The sequence below is a fragment of the Anolis sagrei genome, chromosome 1, assembly GCF_037176765.1.
Source record: "Anolis sagrei isolate rAnoSag1 chromosome 1, rAnoSag1.mat, whole genome shotgun sequence".
NCBI lineage: Eukaryota > Metazoa > Chordata > Lepidosauria > Squamata > Dactyloidae > Anolis > Anolis sagrei.
Genome location: NC_090021.1, coordinates 331,398,003 through 331,417,635, shown reverse-complemented (window position 1 = coordinate 331,417,635; position 19,633 = coordinate 331,398,003). Strand labels below are relative to the sequence as shown.

Here is a 19,633-nt window from a genome sequence, read left to right as displayed (position 1 = left end):
AGGCATAGTCTCCAACCCTTTGATAATTTTGATGACCCTTTTCTATACACCTTCCAGCTTATCAATATTCCTCTTGAATTGTGGTGCAGTATTTGAAATGAGGTCTGACCAAAGCAGAATAGAGTGGGGCTTTCCTTGATTGATCTATATTTCTGTGCATGTCTTGATTCAAGACCAGACTCATTTGTTTATTTCTACTGTCCTATCAACGTAAGAGACAGCAAAGCCTAGAGAAGACAATTATGATGGGGAAAGTGGAAGGAAAAAGGAAGAGGGGCCGACCAAGGGCAAGATGGATGGATGGCATCCTTGAAGTGACTGGACTGACCTTGAAGGAGCTGGGGGTGGTGATGGCCGACAGGGAGCTCTGGCGTGGGCTGGTCCATGAGGTCACGAAGAGCTGGAGACGACTGAACGAATGAACAACAACAATCAACGTAAGAATGAATAATTTTGATGCAGTTGCAATATTACAGCCTGCAAGAAGATGGATTTGCCTCCAAAACTATCTTTGCAATCACAAACTGCTCCACTTTAGACAGAACTTCTGCAGAACTACTACTTCAAAACAAAAATGCCCAATATTAACATATGGACAGCCATCATAGTGTTGGACTATGGCTCTGGAGACCAGGGTCCGAATTCCCACTCAGCCATGAAACTCCTCTGGGTGAGTCTTCTATGGGATGCTGTTTCAGGTTGGAGCCGATGCCCATGCTACTGCACTTCAGCCATTGGACCATCTGGTCTCTTTCTCTCCCCACCCCACCCCCCACCCCCATGAAAATTTGCATTGGAAAGTGAAAGAGAGAAGGGTAGATACATGGATAGATGGACAGATGGATAGATGGATAGATGGATAGATGGATGAACAAAATAATAGTCGAGATAGATAGATAGATAGATAGATAGATAGATAGATAGATAGATAGATAGAGATAGACAGACAGACTGACAGATAGACTGACAGATAGGTGGATGGACAGACAGACAAAATAACAGTCCAGATAGATTGTGAGTCATGCTCTCTCAGCCTCAGAGGAAGAGAAGGCAAACACCTTTTGAACAAATCCAGCCAAAGAAACCTCTTGATAGGGTCGCATTAGGATCACCATAAATCAGAAATGACTTGACACACAACAATTGGTAAATAAACAGAGTAAGAAATCAGAAAATCCAGAAAGCATGGATTGGACATTGACTTTAGCACTGATTCCCCAACCCTCTATGATGGGACCAAAATTAATCACACACTCTCAGGGGAAGGGGAAGGCAAACACAGTTTGATCAAATCCAGACAAATTAACCTCTTGATAGGGTCGCATTAGGGTCACCAGAAATCGGAAATGACTTGAAGACACACAACAATTGGCAAATAAACAGAGTAAGGAATCAGAAAATCCAGAAAGCATTGATTAGACATTAACTTCAATGCTGATTCCCCAACCTTTCACAAACTACCCCACAACTCATTCAGAGCAATATTTGGTACCCGTGCGTATAAGGTAAAATGTCTTCATCACTTTCCAAAAGTAAGGGATTTTCTGCATAGACAAAATCTAGTGTTACTAAATGAGACCAAAAAGAGAAGCAAATTGCTTGTAGATGTGCATTAAAAATGGATCAGGCTGTGCATGAATAGATGGGTGGATGCCTTTCTGTCAGGGAAATAATATATCTTCATTTAGAAAGGAAAAGAAGATGTCTTTTGGCTTATTTACTCTTTGTGCTCTTCATGAATCAAGCTCTTAATGTACCAAGGATTTATGAAACAATACTCCAATTTAAGAGTCTTTGTCTGCCATGGTAGCTGTATTGTCTTCGTGTAATCAGTTTTGGGATATAAGGGCTAGAATACTACCTTAGCAAGAAAAAGTGCAATTTTATACTCACAACTATGGCAGGGATTCGCAACACCACACAACTGAATGCACAAAGAATTGTGAACTTCACAATTTCACAACAGAACTTCATTTGCAATGCGGCTTTACCTGGACAATGCACAATGGAAATGTTCTTCAGTTCCGCCAAGAAAATAGGCTGCCTTGACACTTTGAGATACCCGATTTACAAAAAACGATAACCTCTGCGAGAGCTTTTGCATTTCGGGGCTTTGGGTAGAAATGTTATGTAGAAAAATACATGGCACTTGCTGCGTAAGGCAGGAGAGGTCTTTACAATCCAAAATTCAATACCACATAATCAAAAAAAGATAGGGAAGGAAAATAGGAAAGGCTTGAAAGATTAATAAGAGCCAAACATTTATGAATAACATCCTGACCATCCATACTGAATTTGACTGAGAAATGTTAGCAAGCTCTTTAAAAAATCAACTCAGAGATGGCAAATGTTGGCTTCCATGTCTGTGGGGCAATATAATAACAACAACAATAGGATGCTAAGGATCTCTATTGGGGTCAGGGGCTTTCACACTAAATAATTATAGTGGTATAACCTTTCCTGGCATTCCACAGAATCATGGGATTCGCATTTTTGGAGAGAGCATTAAGAGTTATCAGTCAGAGAGCTCTAGTGATACCTCACTAAAAAGCAAAAACCAGGATTCCATAGGATGTCAGCGGTTCAAATCTACAAGATGGGGTGAGCTCCCATCTGTCAGCTCCAGCTTCCTTTGCGGGGACATGAGAGAAGCCTCCCTCAGGATGGTAAAACATCCAGGTGTCCTCTGGGCAATGACCTTGCAGATGGCCAGTTATCTCACACCAGAAGAGACTTGCAGTTTCTCGAGCTGCTTCTGACACAATATAAACAATAGGATGTTGCTATAGAAGTTAAAGTGGGATCATAGCACTATAAGCATGTGATGAAGCATTTAACAGCATTTCCACCTGAGCATTAGGAAGAACTTCCTGACTGTGAGAGCTGTTCGGCAGTGGAGCTCTCTGCCCCAGAGTGTGGTGGAGGCTCTTTCTTTGGAGGCTTTTAAGCAGAGACTGGATGGCCATCTGTCGGGGGTGCTTTGAATGTGATTTTCCTGCTTCTTGGCAAGGAGTTGGACTGGATAGTCCATGAGGTCTCTTCCAACTCTAGGATTCTGTTTCTATTTTTCATTTTATTGCTTGTTCGCAATCATTCTGGAGTTAGAACTGAGCAATGAACTGGCCAACCTTTTTAAAGATTTAGGTTTTGAAAGAGGTTTTTTTTTATGTAAGCAAGTGAAATTAAATGGGACTTAAGGTTTAAAAAGTTTGACTGTTGTGGTGGTGGTGGTGATGATAGGGGAAACCAAGCCCAATTCACATATTTTGGTGCAACCATATTGTAAAATTAATGCAATTTGGCACCACTTTAACTGTCCTGGCTCAATGCTGTGGAATCCTGGGATTTGTAGTTTGTTGATACACCAGCACTCTTTGGCAGAGCAGGCAAAAGATCTTGCAAAACTATAACTAGCACGATTCTGAGCCATAGTATTTGCCATGGTAACACTGAACCATGGTAATTCAAGTGGTACCAAACTGCATTAATTCTACTATGTTTGCTGATGAGGTGTGAATTGGCAATGACTGACAAGAAAGGAATCTTGAATTTGCAGCAGAAATGCATAATGAAACTATCAACTGAATGTGTACTTTCTGGGGGAAAGTTAAACTCCTTGCTGGAAATGATGAGGGAAAAGAATCTAGAGTAAAACATCAAAAAGTATGATGCAATCAGCACCTGGAATATTGTGTACAGTTCTCATACTTGAAAAAGAATGTCATAAAGCAGTCAAAGATGCAGAAAACAGCAATCAACATAATTTAAGAGGCTGGAACAACTCCCCTATGGAGAGAGAGACAATAACATTTGGATCTTTGCAGCTTGATAAAGAAACATGAAAGGGAAGGATACAATCACAACATGACTATAAAAACATACTTAATATGGAGAAAGAATAGGGCATTTCGTCCTCTCTGATAATACTAAAACATGGCTCATCCATGTGGTGGGAGATTCAGATCAGATGGGTATCTGTTAGTGCTGTTCATATCTATTAGTTGTGCTGCACAAGAAGCGCAGTATATTCACTATAGTACAATGTATTGTCGAAGGCTTTCATGGCCAGAATCACTGGGTTGTTGTAGGTTTTTTGGGCTGTATGACCACATTCTAGAAGCATTCTCTCCTGAAATTTCACCTGCATCTATGGCAGGCCTCCACAGAGGTTGTGAGGGCCTTCACAACCTCTGAGGATGCCTGCCATAGATGCAGGCAAAACATCAGAAGAGAATGCTTCTAGAACATGGCCATACAGCCCAAAAAACCTACAGCAACACGCTATAGTACAATTGACATATTCTGCCGACAGCAATAGAAGCAAAGTTGTGTGTGCAGAACCATTGCACATGGCAGTTGTACATGGCACAACAGCACGCAGATTGCAATATGAGTTATGAAGTATTGCTACTCCGCATAGAGATTGCACAGCATGCACCACAAAGCTTATCTCTGCATGCACAGATGTATGCTGCATTGAGGAAATGTTTGGATTGTGCCCACTGACCAAGATCCCTTGCCAACTTTGTGTAGCATAACTGTTTGAAGCTGCATCTGGTATGGAAAGGCAGCGTTCTGCAACTGAACACACATCCAAATATGGAATTGAATGTACAAACAAGGTTGCATGTGTATTTATGCTCTTTTATGAGCATGCACACTGTATCCACAACTCTGCTTTCTCATCCTTGTATCAAAGGCAGATCTTCTGCACTGGACAAAAATGTCCAATTGGTTCAATAAGGAAACTTGTGTATGAGTGAGATACCAATAAGATACTATATTATCTCATTTATTGCCACTATTTATAGTACAACCCCATAACCATGGAACCCATATCTATGGTTTCACTTACCTGTATTGGGGGATGAGATCTTTCTAGGAATTAACTAAGTCCTCCAGGTGATTCTAAGATATGCTTCCCTCAAAAGTTACCATAGACCTGCCTGAATGACCTAGTAGTAGTAAATCCCTGGATAAATGTCCTTTCTAAGAATTTCTAGGTCCTGTAAGACAACTCTGTGCTATGCTGGGATCAGACATCACGTAAATTGTTCTGATGTATCGGTGGTTTTGGGTAAACGGCTAGGAAGTATAATTATAACTAGTAACATGTTTGGGCTGAGAAGGGCGGTACACAAATATGATAAATAAATAAATAAATTAGATGAAACCCTCTCATTTCTACTGGTCATAGTGGCCATACATTTCTTAGAATCAATATGCCTCTCAGGATAGTTTCTGAGAAACATTAGAAGGAATGTCAATGTTATTGCATTCATATTGTGCTTCTGGACACCCAATAGGGCATTTTGGTTAGCTACCATGGAATCAAAATGCTTGACCACTTGGCCTTTGGCCCAATTCTGTACAGGTTCTCATATGTTTGAATGTGTTATAAGAATGAATTGTATCTTTCAATGGAAATATTATAAATTATGGCAACAGCAATCCAGGACACATTAGGTTGCAATGGCTTACCTCATCCACATTCTCAAAGGCATTGATGATATCGTAAGGTAAACATGACAAGAGGTCTATCACGAACCAGGTTTTCAGGTAGTTCATCCTGATGAGTTTGGGATCGGATATGACTTCTCCACCAGGTCCCACAAAGGTGGTGTGAAAGTTCAGAACTATGTCCACCAGGAAAATGACATCCACCACACTGTCCAGGACTAACCAAGCAATGTTGTTCTGCTTTGTTTTGAAGGAGACGTTGTAAGGAACCATGATGGCTGTGTAGAAGGTGAGAATCAAGATGACCCAATCCCAGGTGGTTTTAAAAGCACAGTAGTGTAAAATTATGTGTGGTGGAGTCTTTGGGGCTTCTTGCTTGTATTGTGGAAGAATATCAGAACCCAGTTGGAGAACCTTAAGCAGAAGAAACAGAAGTTATTGCTGTAGTTAATACACATGATATAGCTTTCAAAGTAGAGCTAATGTGATGTACTGGCTTGTGCTTGGACTAGACTTTAGGAATCAATCATCTGGATCCACATTTAGCCATAGAAACCCACTGAATGACTTGGGAAAGTCACACTCTTTCAGAGAGGAAGGCAATAGCAAACTCTCTGAACAAATACTGCCAAGAAAACTTTTGCTTTGCCTTGTGGTTGCCATGTCAGAAATTACTTGAAAATACACAATAGCCAATTTTCAAAAATATACCTACGTTAGCCCATTTTGGTGAAGAGTGAAAGAAAGAGAGAGAACAAAAAGTGAAGTAGGACAAATCAAGCCTTTGATTGATTTATATTAATGTGAGCATTCATGGGCATGGATCCACTTATTCTGAATAAATTTGATGCCCACAAAAGCTTATGCTCAAATATATCAGTCTGAAAAATCGTACTCAGTTCTTCTATCACCTCCCCATTTTCCATTGAATTCATAATGCTGTGATAGGTGAAGAATTCAAATGGAATGTAGTCAGCCGTTTTCATTTGTGGCTTTGACTTTTGTGAATCTGATTACAATAGTCACTCTAGAAATCTCTAGATGTGACTCTACAGTCAAGGTTCACCAAAGGCTGACCATTCACTCTGGAGGACCTAGAGATTCCAAGAATGCATCTGTCTATAGAAATCTCTAGGTCCTCTGGCACAAATCAATAGTACATATAATTGAGCTGGAGGACCTAGAGATTCCTAGTGAGAAATGCTTTCAGGTCAAAAGAAATTGTGTTTAATTTGTGTTTTTCCACTTATATGAGTTCCCCTACCAAATTAAATTAAAAGCAAACCATTTTATGTATCTCAGTAAGGGAAGGTGTGTGACTTTGATGTCAGTAAAAAGGGTGAGGACATTCTGGTTTGAACTATAAAGGAGTTGTCCAAGGTGCTGAAGCTACATTACCCATTATGAGAGTAAATATAAGGTCTGGACAAAACCACAGAGTAAATTTACTACCACATTGACATAGAAGTCATGGACTTTTCCTGATCTAAATTCAGCCTGGTCACATGTTTCAGGATGTTCTTAGAAGAAAGTACTGACTCTCTACGTCTTCCTTCCCCAACCTTCCCACCAATGCTACCACCTCTTGGAGCTCCACCAGTCACTTAACCCACATCTCACTTCCCTTTGCCTTTATGTGGTAGGAAACAACCACAGCAGGAGGCAAGATGAGCACTTACTTCAGCTAACCGTGAGTGTTTATGGACGACCTCAGCTTTGTTCATAGGAGTCAGCTGCTGCAGAACGCTCCGGCTGTTCGTCAAAGCACGTGTCAATCGAGCAAATTTTGTCCATCCTGTAAGAACGGAAAGTGTGGTGAGCAACATTATGAATGACAGTCTTATTCCAGAACTGAGTGTAGTTCCAGTCCTCGCCAAGAGTTCTTTCAGTGCCAGACACTGACAAACATTTAGCTTTATTGGCAATACGTTTTATTGACAGTAAATGATGCAGCAGATGGTACACGGCATAGAAGTATTCCAACCTTTTCAATTGTGGAGTCCAACATCCCCTTAAAGCCAATGGCCCAAGTGGCACAATGGGAGCCCCCGCTGGTGCAATGGGTTAAACCCTTGTGCTGGCAGGACTGAAGACTGACAGGTTTGAGGTTTGAATCCATGGAGAGCATGGATGAGCTCCCTCTGTCAGCTCCAGCTCCCCATGCAGGGACATGAGAGAAGCCTCCCAACAAGGATGGTAAAAACATCAAAACATTCAGGAGTCCCCTGGACAATGTCCTTGCAGACAGCCAGTTTTCTCACACCAGAAGCAACTTGCAGTTTCTCAACTATCTCCTGACACACACAAAAAAAGTTGGGTCCCAAACCAAATTTATTCAGACTATTCTTGGTCAACAACCAATGTCTCCACTGGATAAATGGGAAGCTCTTGTGTACATTCCTCAAGGTGAGGCAATAGAAAATGGACTCTAATAAGTTATATAGTTGAGGAGGAAATGAAGATAACCAAAATATGCAAGGGTGACCTGTCTCCTCTTCCTTCCACATGAGGTATAAGTTAGTAACAGAGAAAAAAAGTCAATCACCCAACCTATTTTCAGCTTCAAACCTTTTCCAGCCTTAAACCAACCAACTAATACAAAAAAAATTGAACAAATGTACTAATGCAAATGAACTGCTTCACAATGCTGGGCAGCTGCTAATATTTAGCCATAATGCTGATAAGGACTCCAAATCCTTCCCTCCTGAAAAATCTGAGAAGTCCAATATGGTGAAATTATGGTACTTTGAATATATCATAGACAATGTAATTCATGAGAGACAATAGTGGTGGTAGGCAAGATAGAAGGTAGTTGGAAAAAAGGAATACCATATTGCCGGTGAATAGTAAAGAAGCCAGAGCCCTGTGTTTCCAAAACCTAAGGGTGACATGAAGGTCTCTTTTTATGCAGACAATGTAAGTTGATATGCGCTTGCCAGAAATTAAGAACAAAAACAACTGGTGGCTGTGGTCTAACAAAAACAATGATTATATTGGCCAACACACATTTTGGTCCTCAAATGCTAGCCCTGTGACTGGGCATATGTGACTTGCTGATTCCAAAAATAGCATCAGCTCTAGTTTTGGAGGCAAGAACATATGCTATACCAGTCTTTATCTGCTTGATCATAGAAAATCATGACAGCTATATCTAAGAAACTAGAACTGATGCAGTCTATCCAATGCAGTTTTCTGAATCAGGGTTCCAAATAACCCCAGAAATAGGCCTAAAATCCAAGACACCAAGAAAAATATTTCATCTTTTATTTAGTTCATCTTGTGATGATACTTTGTCAGACCAGAAAAGAGCACAAAATGAGATATATTTTTTTACAATTATTCATTTCCAAGTCAAAAACAATTCCCCCCACAGTCACAAAATCCCATAAGGATGGGTATTGAATAATAGAGCGGCAATACTTTTTGCTTTTGGTGTTGGAATGTTCCATATGTTGTGGAAGAATTATTCTGCAGAGAAATATAATTTGATATATAAGGGAAATGGGTACAAAAATGTTCTGTACAGGAAACACATTTTCTGCAGAAAACACATTGCTTTCGTTTTATTTTATTTTTGTACCAAACCCCATTCTAAAGCCTTTGACTGTGGATCATAATAAATTGTGGCAAGTTCTTGGTGGGATGGGCAAACCAAGCCACCTTGTCTCTCTCCTGAGGAATCTGTACAAGGACCAAGTAGCAACAGTCAGAACTGACCACGGAACAACAGACTGGTTCAAGATTAGGAAAGGCGTACGGCAAGGCTGCATACTCTCACCCAACCTCTTTAACTTGTATGCAGAACACATCATGCGATGTGCAGGGCTGGATGAATGCAAAACTTGGGTGAAAATTGCTGGAAGAAACATTAACAACCTCAGATATGCAGATGACACCACTCTGATGGCCGAAAGCGAGGAGGAGCTGAGGAGACTTCTAATCAAGGTAAAAGAAGAAAGCGCAAAAGCCGGGTTGCAGCTAAACATCAAAAAAACCAAGACTACAGCAACAAGAATGACTGACAACTGGAAAATAGAGGGAGAAAACGTGGAGGCCATGACAGACTTTGAATTTCTAGGTGCAAAGATTACTGCAGATGCAGACTGTGCCCAGGAAATCAGAAGAGGCTTCCTTCTTGGGAGGAGAGCAATGTCCAATCTCGATAAAATAGTAAAGAGTAGAGACATCACACTGGCAACAAAGATCCGCATAGTCAAGGCCATGGTATTCCCTGTAGTAACCTACGGATGTGAGAGCTGGACCTTAGGGAAGGCTGAGCGAAGGAAGATAGATGCTTTTGAACTGTGGCGTTGGAGGAAAGTTCTGAGAGTGCCTTGGACTGCGAAAAAATTCAACCAGTCCATCTTCCAGGAAATAAAGCCCGACAACGTTGAAGTACTTTGGCCACATCATGAGGAGACAGCAAAGCCTAGAGAAAACAATTATGCTGGGGAAAGTGCAAGGTAAAAGGAAGAGGGGCCAACCAAGGGCAAGATGGATTGATGGCATCCTTGAAGCGACTGGACTGACCTTGAAGGAGCTGGGGGTGGTGATGGCCGATAGGGAGCTCTGGCGTGGGCTGGTCCGTGAGGTCACGAAGAGTCGGAGATGACTGAACGAATGAACAACAAACCAAACCCCATAGGTATTTCTTCACGGATTAATACCTCTGTAACATTGCAAGAGGTTTAACTATAGGAAGAGTACTGTGGAGAAATGTTCATTTTCTTCTGAAGCAGAGAGAAAACTAAGGTAAATTATTCATTATTGTGGATGAGGATGAAATAGGTGAGGATTTACAGCTCTACAAAATATATCATGCAGCATTCCAAGTTCAGAGGCTTTTTCCTCAGGTAAAGAAGGTATCTGGGGAAGGAAGTTGTTGGAGACACAGCATTTGTGTTTTGCTTTAAGGTGTTATAGCAGAAAGCTTGTGTGGATGAAAAGGTGAGGACCTCTAAGCAAGACATAATGGCCACAACCCTCCAGCCCACCTTAATGGCCAGCACCCAATTGAGTGAAGGAGGTCTTCTCAGCTGCTGATGAGGGTCAAGGAGGAGGATGTTTCCAACCTCCTCCTGCCAACAAGCAAAGTTGCAATGAGAAATTGCAACAGGGATCCTGCTTCTCATTTGTCACAGCCTGGCTCATTTGTGGGATGGCACTCAAAAGGAAAGGGAGAAAGGTATGAGGGGAGAGAAAGAAAATGAAAGGATGAAAGCAGGGGGCAGCTGCCTCAAGGATGCCTGGGCAATGCTGGGTATATCCACTAGTTTAATATACTGTGTTTACTTGAGTATAATGCACCACTGAATGTAATGCACACCTCGATTCTGAACAGCCCTGGGGGCTGCCTGGGAAGCAGGATCTGCAGCTAAGAAGCAAGAATGACAATTTCATCAGTCGAATTCTCCTCCTCCTTCTCCAGGTACCAGAGAATCCTGAGGCTGCTGCCACTACTGGGAATAGCCTCTTTGTATGTCTCCACCTCTGTGTCCATTCTCCAGGTTCCCCGGTTCCCCTGGGGCCTTCATAGGTTGTATTATGTGAACGATTCGAATGTGTCATTGGATCTAATGTGCACCTCAATTTTGGCAATGTAATTCATCACAAAAAGGATGAGCATTAGATTTGGCTGGCAGGGACAAGAGACAGGGCCTTCTCAGGGGTGGCCCTTCAGTTGTGGAACTCCCTCCCTAGCGACATCAGAGCAGCTCCCTTCCTCTTAGCCTTTAGGAAAAGAGTCAAAACCTGGCTCTGTGAGCAGGCCTTTGGAAACTAGGGTAATGCAGTATTCTGAATCGAAACCTTGTGCAATTTGACCTGGAAAAGACCCAGACCATGAATTTTGGATGGTGTATTTTCTAAGCTTTTTATTTTAAATCTGTTTTAATTCTGCTTAATATGTTGCAATTTTTGAAATGTTTAAGTAGTTTTTGTTGAGGCACGATGTTTGTGCTATTGTAAACTGCCTTACAAGTAAAAGTATGGCAAAGAAATAAATAATAAATAAATATTGTAGCAATGAGAGATATTGTGACAGCCATTAAGTGGCCATAGGATCATAGAATCAGAGTTGGAAGAGATCACAAGGGCCACCAAGTCCAAACTCCTGTCATGCAAGAAAACACAATCAAAGCACTCCCAGCAGATAGACATTTGCTTAAACCTCCAGAGAAGGAGACCCCATCATACTCTGAGGCAGCATATCCCACTGCCAAATACCTCTTTCCATCAGGAGATTCTTCCTAATGTTTCGGTGGAATCTCTTTTCCTATTATTTGAATCCATTGCTCTGTGCCAGAAAAGCTTACCCAACTCTGTAATGTGACATCCTTTCAAATATTTAAACATGTCCCCTTTCAGTCTTTTTTCCTCCAAGCTAAGACTAGCTCCCTGAACCAATATGTGAAAGGAGGGAAGGAGGTAACTGAGCAATGGGAGCTGTGCCCATCCTTGTGTAATCCACTACCCAAAAAAAGAAGAGGAATGAGATCCATTCTCTCTAGGGAAGGACAGGAAGGCGGGAGGCAGTCCCTGCTGCTCTATTGCCTCCATCCCTTACACAAGCATTTAACAGAGTGTTTCTCAGCCTGGGGATCAGGATCCTTTTTCTCATCCGCCCTCCAAAATGGGAGTGAATGAAGTTCGAGCCCCACCTATCTTTGTGATCGCATCTCCTTCTATGAATCAGTGCAAACTCTAAGATCTTTTGGTGAGGCCCTCCTCTCACTCCCACCACCGTCACAAGTACAGCTGGTGGGGACGAGAGAGAGGATCTTTTTGGTGTTGGCCCCCTGCCTCTGGAACGCTCTTCCAAGGAAAATAAGACAGGCCTCATCTCTCTCCTTTTCTCATAAGAGCTTGAAGACATGGTGGTTTCACCAGGCCTTCGAACATGACTAGTGCCAGCCTAGCACTGGACACTATTAGAATCTAGCCTCGCACCCCCATCTTCTATCCCGGACAGTCCCCCAGTAGGCCCTAGAATTGAGCAGCTACAGGCCCCACTATTACTATGGTTGGGACTGGTTATTGCACCTTACCCATTCCCCCATGTTCTGTTTTCCACTAGGCTCGATCCAACCCTTTTAATTTACCTAGGCCCATTTTTGAAATTTTTGCCCTAACAGTAATTTTTGCATGACAAATTGGGTGGGATTGGTTTTTAATGTATTCATGTTGTTTTGATTACTCAGTGCTTATGTTTTGCGTACTCTGTATGTTGGGTGTTTTGCTATTTGCTAATGGCCCTGAGTCCCCTAGGGGAGATAGAGCAGTATATAAATAAAGTTTTATTTTTATTATATTATTATAAGCTAAAAAGAAAGAAACACACAAGAACTGCTCATTGCTCCATTCTGAAAATTGAGCAGGAACTACAAGAATGGGACTGTTCCAGCCCCTCCAGCCCCATATCTGTATGCCACCTATGATTCTTGTATTTGTCTGAATTATCTCAGCTTAGTCAGCTATTTTGAATTTTTGATGGCAGATGGTCGGTCAGTCAAGACTTATTCCCAGAAGTTTAGGTCATTAATCTGCATAGTGATCAGATTAAAGCTTTTAATATTTTATTTCCTCCTCTTTGTGCTGGAAATGACAGAACATGTTTTCAACTGACCCTTTCTCTTTGATCTTTCGACGTATTCAGTGCTTACCGACTAGAGAATAACCTTAAAAAACCTAAGAGCCCTTGAATGATAGTCCTGTTTAATGCCATGTACTTGGGGGTAATACATTCTCTTTAAGTTTCTGCATGTAAAATTGTTCACTAAACCTGCAGACTGCTAGCATAACAGTGATTTTTCAATGCCAGTATGAAAAGGAAAGAAATTATGCCAGACAGGCGGCAGGGTTTAAGAGAATTGTCAGCTCTGGGCAACGGGTGGAATTGGAAGTGCAAACGAATGTGCATGGAAACCAACTGAACAGAATAAGATGAACATGAAGTTGTGGAGATATGCACTGCATATTCGTAATGTTTACATATCCTCATTGAGTATATGCCTTATCTAAAATGCTTGGGATTGCAATGGGGTATTGGGAGGGGGGCTGGATTCTGGGATACTGTATTTGCATATATGTACATAATGAGATATCTGGGGGGGGGGGGATCCATGTTGAAACTCAAAATTCATTACAGTAGAGTCTCGCTCATCCAACATTCTGTATTATCCAATGCAGTCTGCCTCCCACCCGCATCCAGAGCTGTTTCAATACATTGTGATGTTTTGGTGCTAAATTCATAAATACAGTAATTACCACATAATATTACCATGATTGAACTGCTTTATCTGTTGATTTGTTGTAAAACATGATGTTTTGGTGCTTAATTTGTAAAATCATAATGTATTTTGACCTTTAATGGGCTTTTCCTTAATCCCTCCTTATTATCCAACATTTTAGTTTATCCAATGTTCTGCCAGCCCCTTTATGTTGGATCAGTGAGGCTCTGCTGTATATATTTTCTATATTATACAGTGTTCCCTTGCTGCTTCCTGGTTCACTTTATGCAGACTCACCATATCATGGTCGTCGTCGTCGTCTCCCCCCCACCCCCGAGCCATGGGGGGCGGAGGAAGGAGGAGGAAGAGGAGGAGGGAAGGAAGAGCCAGGCCTCCTCCTCCTCGCCACTTGTGCTCCTACCGGCTTTGAAGGCCCCTTGGGCACCACTGATAGCACTGCCAGGCCAGGCTGAGGCTTCAGCCCAGCCTGGCAGCACCATCAATGCTGACCAAGGGGTCTCCAAGGCCAGAGCAGCAGAGGCGGCGAGGAGGAGGAGGAGGAGGCGGAGGAGGCCACTCAGCGGCAGCCTCCTCCTTGCCGCCTGTGCTCTTACTGGCTTTGGAGGCCCCTTGGGTGCCATTGAGGGCATCAACGGTGCCCATGGGGCCCCTGAGGCCAGAGTAGCAGAAGCAGTGAGGAGGAGGAGGCTCCGTCCACTCAGTGGCAGCCTCCTCCTCTTCACCGCCTGTGCTACACCTGGCTTTGGAAGCCCCTTGGACTCCATTGACAGCACTGCCAGGCCAGCCTGGCAGCACCATCAACGGTGCCCAAGGAGACCACCACTGAGTGAGTGGAGGGTCCCAATTTCATGGATTTTCATTTATCATGGGGGCTCCTGGAATGGAACCCCTCAATAAGTGAGGGAACACTATATATTGTGGATTGTTCAGTATGTGTAACCCAGTTATCTAGTAATACAATGAACAGTTTAGCCAGTTCAAAAATATGCAACACAAATATGAAGAATGCAAGAAAGAGAAATTTAGTCTTAAGTATTCAGATCATGAATTTTAAAAAAGCACACAATCAGCAGTATAGTCACAATTTTTTATATTACACTCACAAATTGTCCATAGAAATAAACCTTTCAATGTTCCTTGGATGAAGAAAATACTGGTCAGCATGAAATGGAGCTACTGCCAGTCAGACGCTTTATGCTGAGCAACAAGGTTTCCAGAAAATGTTCAGCAACCACAGCGTCCAGCAAGGCTTCCAGGAGTTTCCAGTATCTCAGCCACCCATGTGGACAATTTTGGAGATTTTTTTTTATTTCAGAATTTTGGAAGGGATGCTCAACCTTATGAAAGAAGCAGCATAGTGTACTGACTTCAGCATTGGACTAGAACCCTTATGCAAACAAAAGGTCAAATTCCTGCTCAACCACAGAAACCTATTGGATAACCATGAGCAAGTCACACACACACAGCCTCAGATGAAGATAAGGGCAACCCTCCTTTAGATAAGCCTGTCAAGAAATCCTTAGATTTAGAGTTAGAGTTGAACTGAAGCCACATAATAACAAAATCATGCAAAAGGCCTATATTAAAACACTGTTAAAGACATGTATGTGTACACACTGAGTAATATCATTAGACTCCAAAGTACTCCAAATTTGGGTCATTGGAATATAGAAGACAGAAATAAAGGGAAAACACTGCTGCTTGAAATAATATACTGAAGTAATGGATGCCAGGACATAGATAAAACTAGGGATATTGAGAAACAAGGGGATGCTGAGGGCAGCAATGACAGTCTCATAATGTTCCTGATACATTTTCCAGAATTTGTTATTCTGGTAAAGGACAAAGCAGTGTGGACCACATAACCTTCCTTGCACTGTTCACCAGTTACTCAAATGTCAATGGAGTGGTGAATCTGTTCCAGGTTTTGCACTGAATGTCAAAGGAGGTATCCAAAATGCTAAACCTATTTTGGTTCATGTAGGAGCTATCCAAAGTGCTGAACATCCTTTGCTGTTACTGTTCTTGTGTGCCTTCAAGTTGTTTCCAACATAAGGCAAGCCATGGCATAATAGTATGAGTGTTGGATTATAACTCTGGAGAAGAGGGTTTGGACCCCTGCTTGGCCATGAAATCCACTGGCTGACCTTCTGCATAGTAGTGGGTTGGGAAGGTTTCTTCTAGCTCTTCCTCAGAGGAAGGAAAGGGGAGAAATCTCTCTGAACAAATATTTCAAGGTACTCCCATGATAGGATCACCTTTAAGATCACTGTAATTTGAAAATGACTTGAAAACACATGAGAATAACTACAAAGAGAAAACCATTGCAAAATTGTTTCAGTTTACCACTGCCTTTCTCTGATGTTGAGAAAGTGTGACTTGCCCAAGGACTTTCAGTGAGCTTACATAGAATTATAGTATCATAGAGTTTGAAGAGATCTCATGGGCCATATAGTCCAACCCCTATCAAGAAGAAGGAAAATTGCATTCAAAGCATCCCCGACAGATGGCCATCTAGCCTCTGATTAAAAGCCTTCAAAGAAGGAGCCTCCACCACACTCTGGGGCAGAGAGTTCCACTGCTGGACAGCTCTCACAGTCAGGAAGTTCTTCCTAATGTTCAGAGGGAATCCCCTTTCTTGTAGTTTGAAGCCATTGTTCCATGACCAAGTAAGGATTTGAACTCTGATCTCTTGAATCGTTATTCAAGCCACTATACCATACTGGCTCTCCAACCTTCTTTGATTCAGAATAAATCTAAATCTAAATCAGATTTGCTGCCACCAGAGTGATCAACTACTACTGCTTCATTGAAAATCTCTGGCTTAAACCAAAACTTTCCCAAGCTCTGACTTGAGTTTGGAAACCTTCCTCTTTGCACTCTGCCTAAGTAGGTTAAATTCTCCAAACTTGAACTTAGATCTCTCTGTGTCTCCATTTGACTTCTATTCTGCAGCCCCAAGGCTCTCCTTCACCAGTACTGTTAATGTGCTTAACTTCTTCATGCAGAAAAGGACATCTCCACAATACTCCTTGAACAGTTTAGCTGCTCAAACACATTCATTAGGATCACTTCCCATGAGATGTTCAGGATGTGGCAGCAACTTGGTACTGTGTGCACTACCAGAGCCTTGAAATCATTGTAGCCTGGGGAGAAAGAACTTCTCCTTTTTTCTTGGTAGACAGGAGCTTATAATGTTCATTTCTCCACTCATTCAAATCAGTGAGCCATTCTGAGGCTGACTTCTTGTGCAATGGTTTGGCAAGAAGTCAGGGGAAAGGGCTGTAATTCCAGCTTTCTTATCAATTTAGGCTAATGAAGGTAAAACACAGCCAGTTGCCAATGAAGGATGAGAACAGTTTGGTAATGTTGTCATCCTGACTCAGATCCCACAATGGAATCCATGCCTCTACATAGATTTTGTCTCTTATTATCTTGAATGTGGAGAGGTCCCAAATCAGCACAAAGAACATGCACCTGACCCTCCAAAACAGATTAACATCATTGAAGGGATCATTAATCCACTTTTGTTGTTCATTCGTTCAGTCGTCTCCGACTCTTCGTGACCTCATGGACCAGCCCACGCCAGAGCTCCCTGTCGGCTGTCACCACCCCCAGCTCCTTCAAGGTCAGTCCAGTCACTTCAAGGAGGCCATCCATCCATCTTGCCCTAGGTCGGCCCCTCTTCCTTTTGCCTTCCACTTTCCCCAGCATAATTGTCTTCTCTAGGCTTTGCTGTCTCCTCATGATGTGGCCAAAGTACTTCAACTTTGTCTCTAGTATCCTTCCTTCCAGTGAGCAGTTGGGCTTTATTTCCTGGAGGATGGACTGGTTGGATCTTCTCGCAGTCCAAGGCACTCTAGCACTTTCCTCCAGCACCACAGCTCAAAAGCATCGATCTTCCTTCGCTCAGCCTTGCCTAAGGTCCAGCTCTCACATCCGTAGGTGACTACAGGGAATACCATGGCTTGGACTAGGCGGATCTTTGTTGCCAGTCTGATGTCTCTACTCTTTACTATTTTATCGAGACTGGACATTGCTCTCCTCCCAAGAAGTAAGCGTCTTCTGATTTCCTGGCCACAGTCTGCATCTGCAGTAATCTTTGCACCTAGAAATACAAAGTCTGTCACGGCCTCCACATTTTCTCCCTCTATTTTCCAGTTGTCAATCATTCTTGTTGCCATAATCTTGGTTTTTTTGACGTTCAGCTGCAACCCGGCTTTTGCGCTTTCTTCTTTTACCTTGATTAGAAGGCTCCTCAGCTCCTCCTCGCTTTCGGCCATCAGAGTGGTGTCCTCTGCATATCTGAGGTTGTTAATGTTTCTTCCAGCAATTTTCACCCCAGCTTTGCATTCATCTAGCCCCGCACATCGCATGATGTGTTCTGCATACAAGTTAAAAAGGTTGGGTGAGAGTATGCAGCCTTGCCGTACGCCTTTCCCAATCTTGAACCAGTCTGTTGTTCCGTGGTCAGTTCTGACTGTTGCTACTTGGTCCTTGTACAGATTCCTCAGGAGAGAGACAAGGTGGCTTGGTATGCCCATCCCACCAAGAACTTGCCACAATTTATTATGATCCACACAGTCAAAGGCTTTAGAATAGTCAATGAAGCAGAAGTAGATGTTTTTCTGAAACTCCCTGCCTTTCTCCATTATCCAGCGGATATTGGCAATTTGGTCTCTCGTTCCTCTGCCTTTTCTAAACCCAGCTTGAACGTCTGGCAGCTCTCGCTCCATGTATTGCTGGAGTCTTCCTTGCAGGATCTTGAGCATTACCTTACTGGCATGAGAAATAAGGGCCACTGTACGGAAGTTGGAGCAGTCTTTCGCATTTCCCTTTTTTGGTATGGGGATGTAAGTTGATTTTTTCCAGTCTGATGGCCATTCTTGTGTTTTCCATATTTGCTGGCATATGGCATGCATCACCTTGACAGCATCATCTTTTAAGATTTTAAACAGTTCAGCTGGGATCCCGTCGTCTCCTGCTGCCTTGTTGTTAGCAATGCTTCTTAAGGCCCATTCCACCTCACTCCTCAGGATGTCTGGTTCTAATTCATTCACCACACCGTCAAAGCTATCCTCGATATTGTTATCCTTCCTATACAGATCTTCTGTATAATCTCGCCACCTTCTCTTGATCTCTTCAGCTTCTATTAGGTCCCTGCCATCTTTGTTTCTTATCATACCAATTTTTGCCTGAAATTTACCTCCAATGTTTCTAATTTTCTGGAAGAGGTCTCTTGTCCTTCCTATTCTGTTGTCTTCTTCCACTTCCATGCATTGCTTGTTTAAAAATAGTTCCTTGTCTCTTCTGGCTAACCTCTGGAATTGCGCATTTAACTGGGCATATCTCCCCTTATCCCTGTTTCCTTTTGCTTTCCTCCTTTCTTGGGCTACTTCCAGTGTCTCAGCAGACAACCATTTTGCCTTCTTGGTTTTCTTTTTCTTTGGGACGTACTTTGTTGCCGCCTCCTGAACAATGTCGCGGACTTCTGTCCATAGTTCTTCTGGGACTCTGTTTACTAAATCTAGCCCTTCAAATCTGTTCTTCACTTCCACTGTATATTTGCTAGGAATGTTAGTGAGATCATATCTAACTGGTCTGTGTATTTTCCCTGATCTCTTTAGTTTTATTCTAAATTGAGCAATAAGAAGTTCGTGATCTGAGCTACATCATTGAAGGGATCATTAATCCACTACAGCTGAATAATATATAGCTTTGAAAGGACAACATAGGCCAACGTATCTCTGGATTCTGCTCTTTTTGCCAAATATTCCAGCACATGCCACCAATTTTCATAGCTTGGGAAACATCACTTTGTGTAGTATACCTCCCTAAATTCTCATGCTTAGCTCAAGGACTCTAAAGTTATAGTCTAGAAATTTTACATTAACCTCATGGGGTTCCAATTTGCTCTTGGGTTC

At 42.3% G+C, this 19,633-nt stretch overlaps 1 protein-coding gene across 1 annotated transcript in view; it reads right to left on the bottom strand.

The window, feature by feature from the left end:
* The window catches only part of KCNH5 (potassium voltage-gated channel subfamily H member 5), a 289,582-nt gene that overhangs the window by 209,414 nt on the left and 60,535 nt on the right, over nucleotides 1-19,633 (bottom strand). Inside the window, exons 5-6 of the mRNA XM_060754182.2 lie at nucleotides 7,140-7,255; nucleotides 5,482-5,874 (exon numbers count right to left, since the gene is read on the bottom strand). Of these exons, the coding sequence (XP_060610165.2) occupies nucleotides 5,482-5,874; nucleotides 7,140-7,255 (509 nt within the window). The remainder of the gene's footprint in view (nucleotides 1-5,481; nucleotides 5,875-7,139; nucleotides 7,256-19,633) is intronic.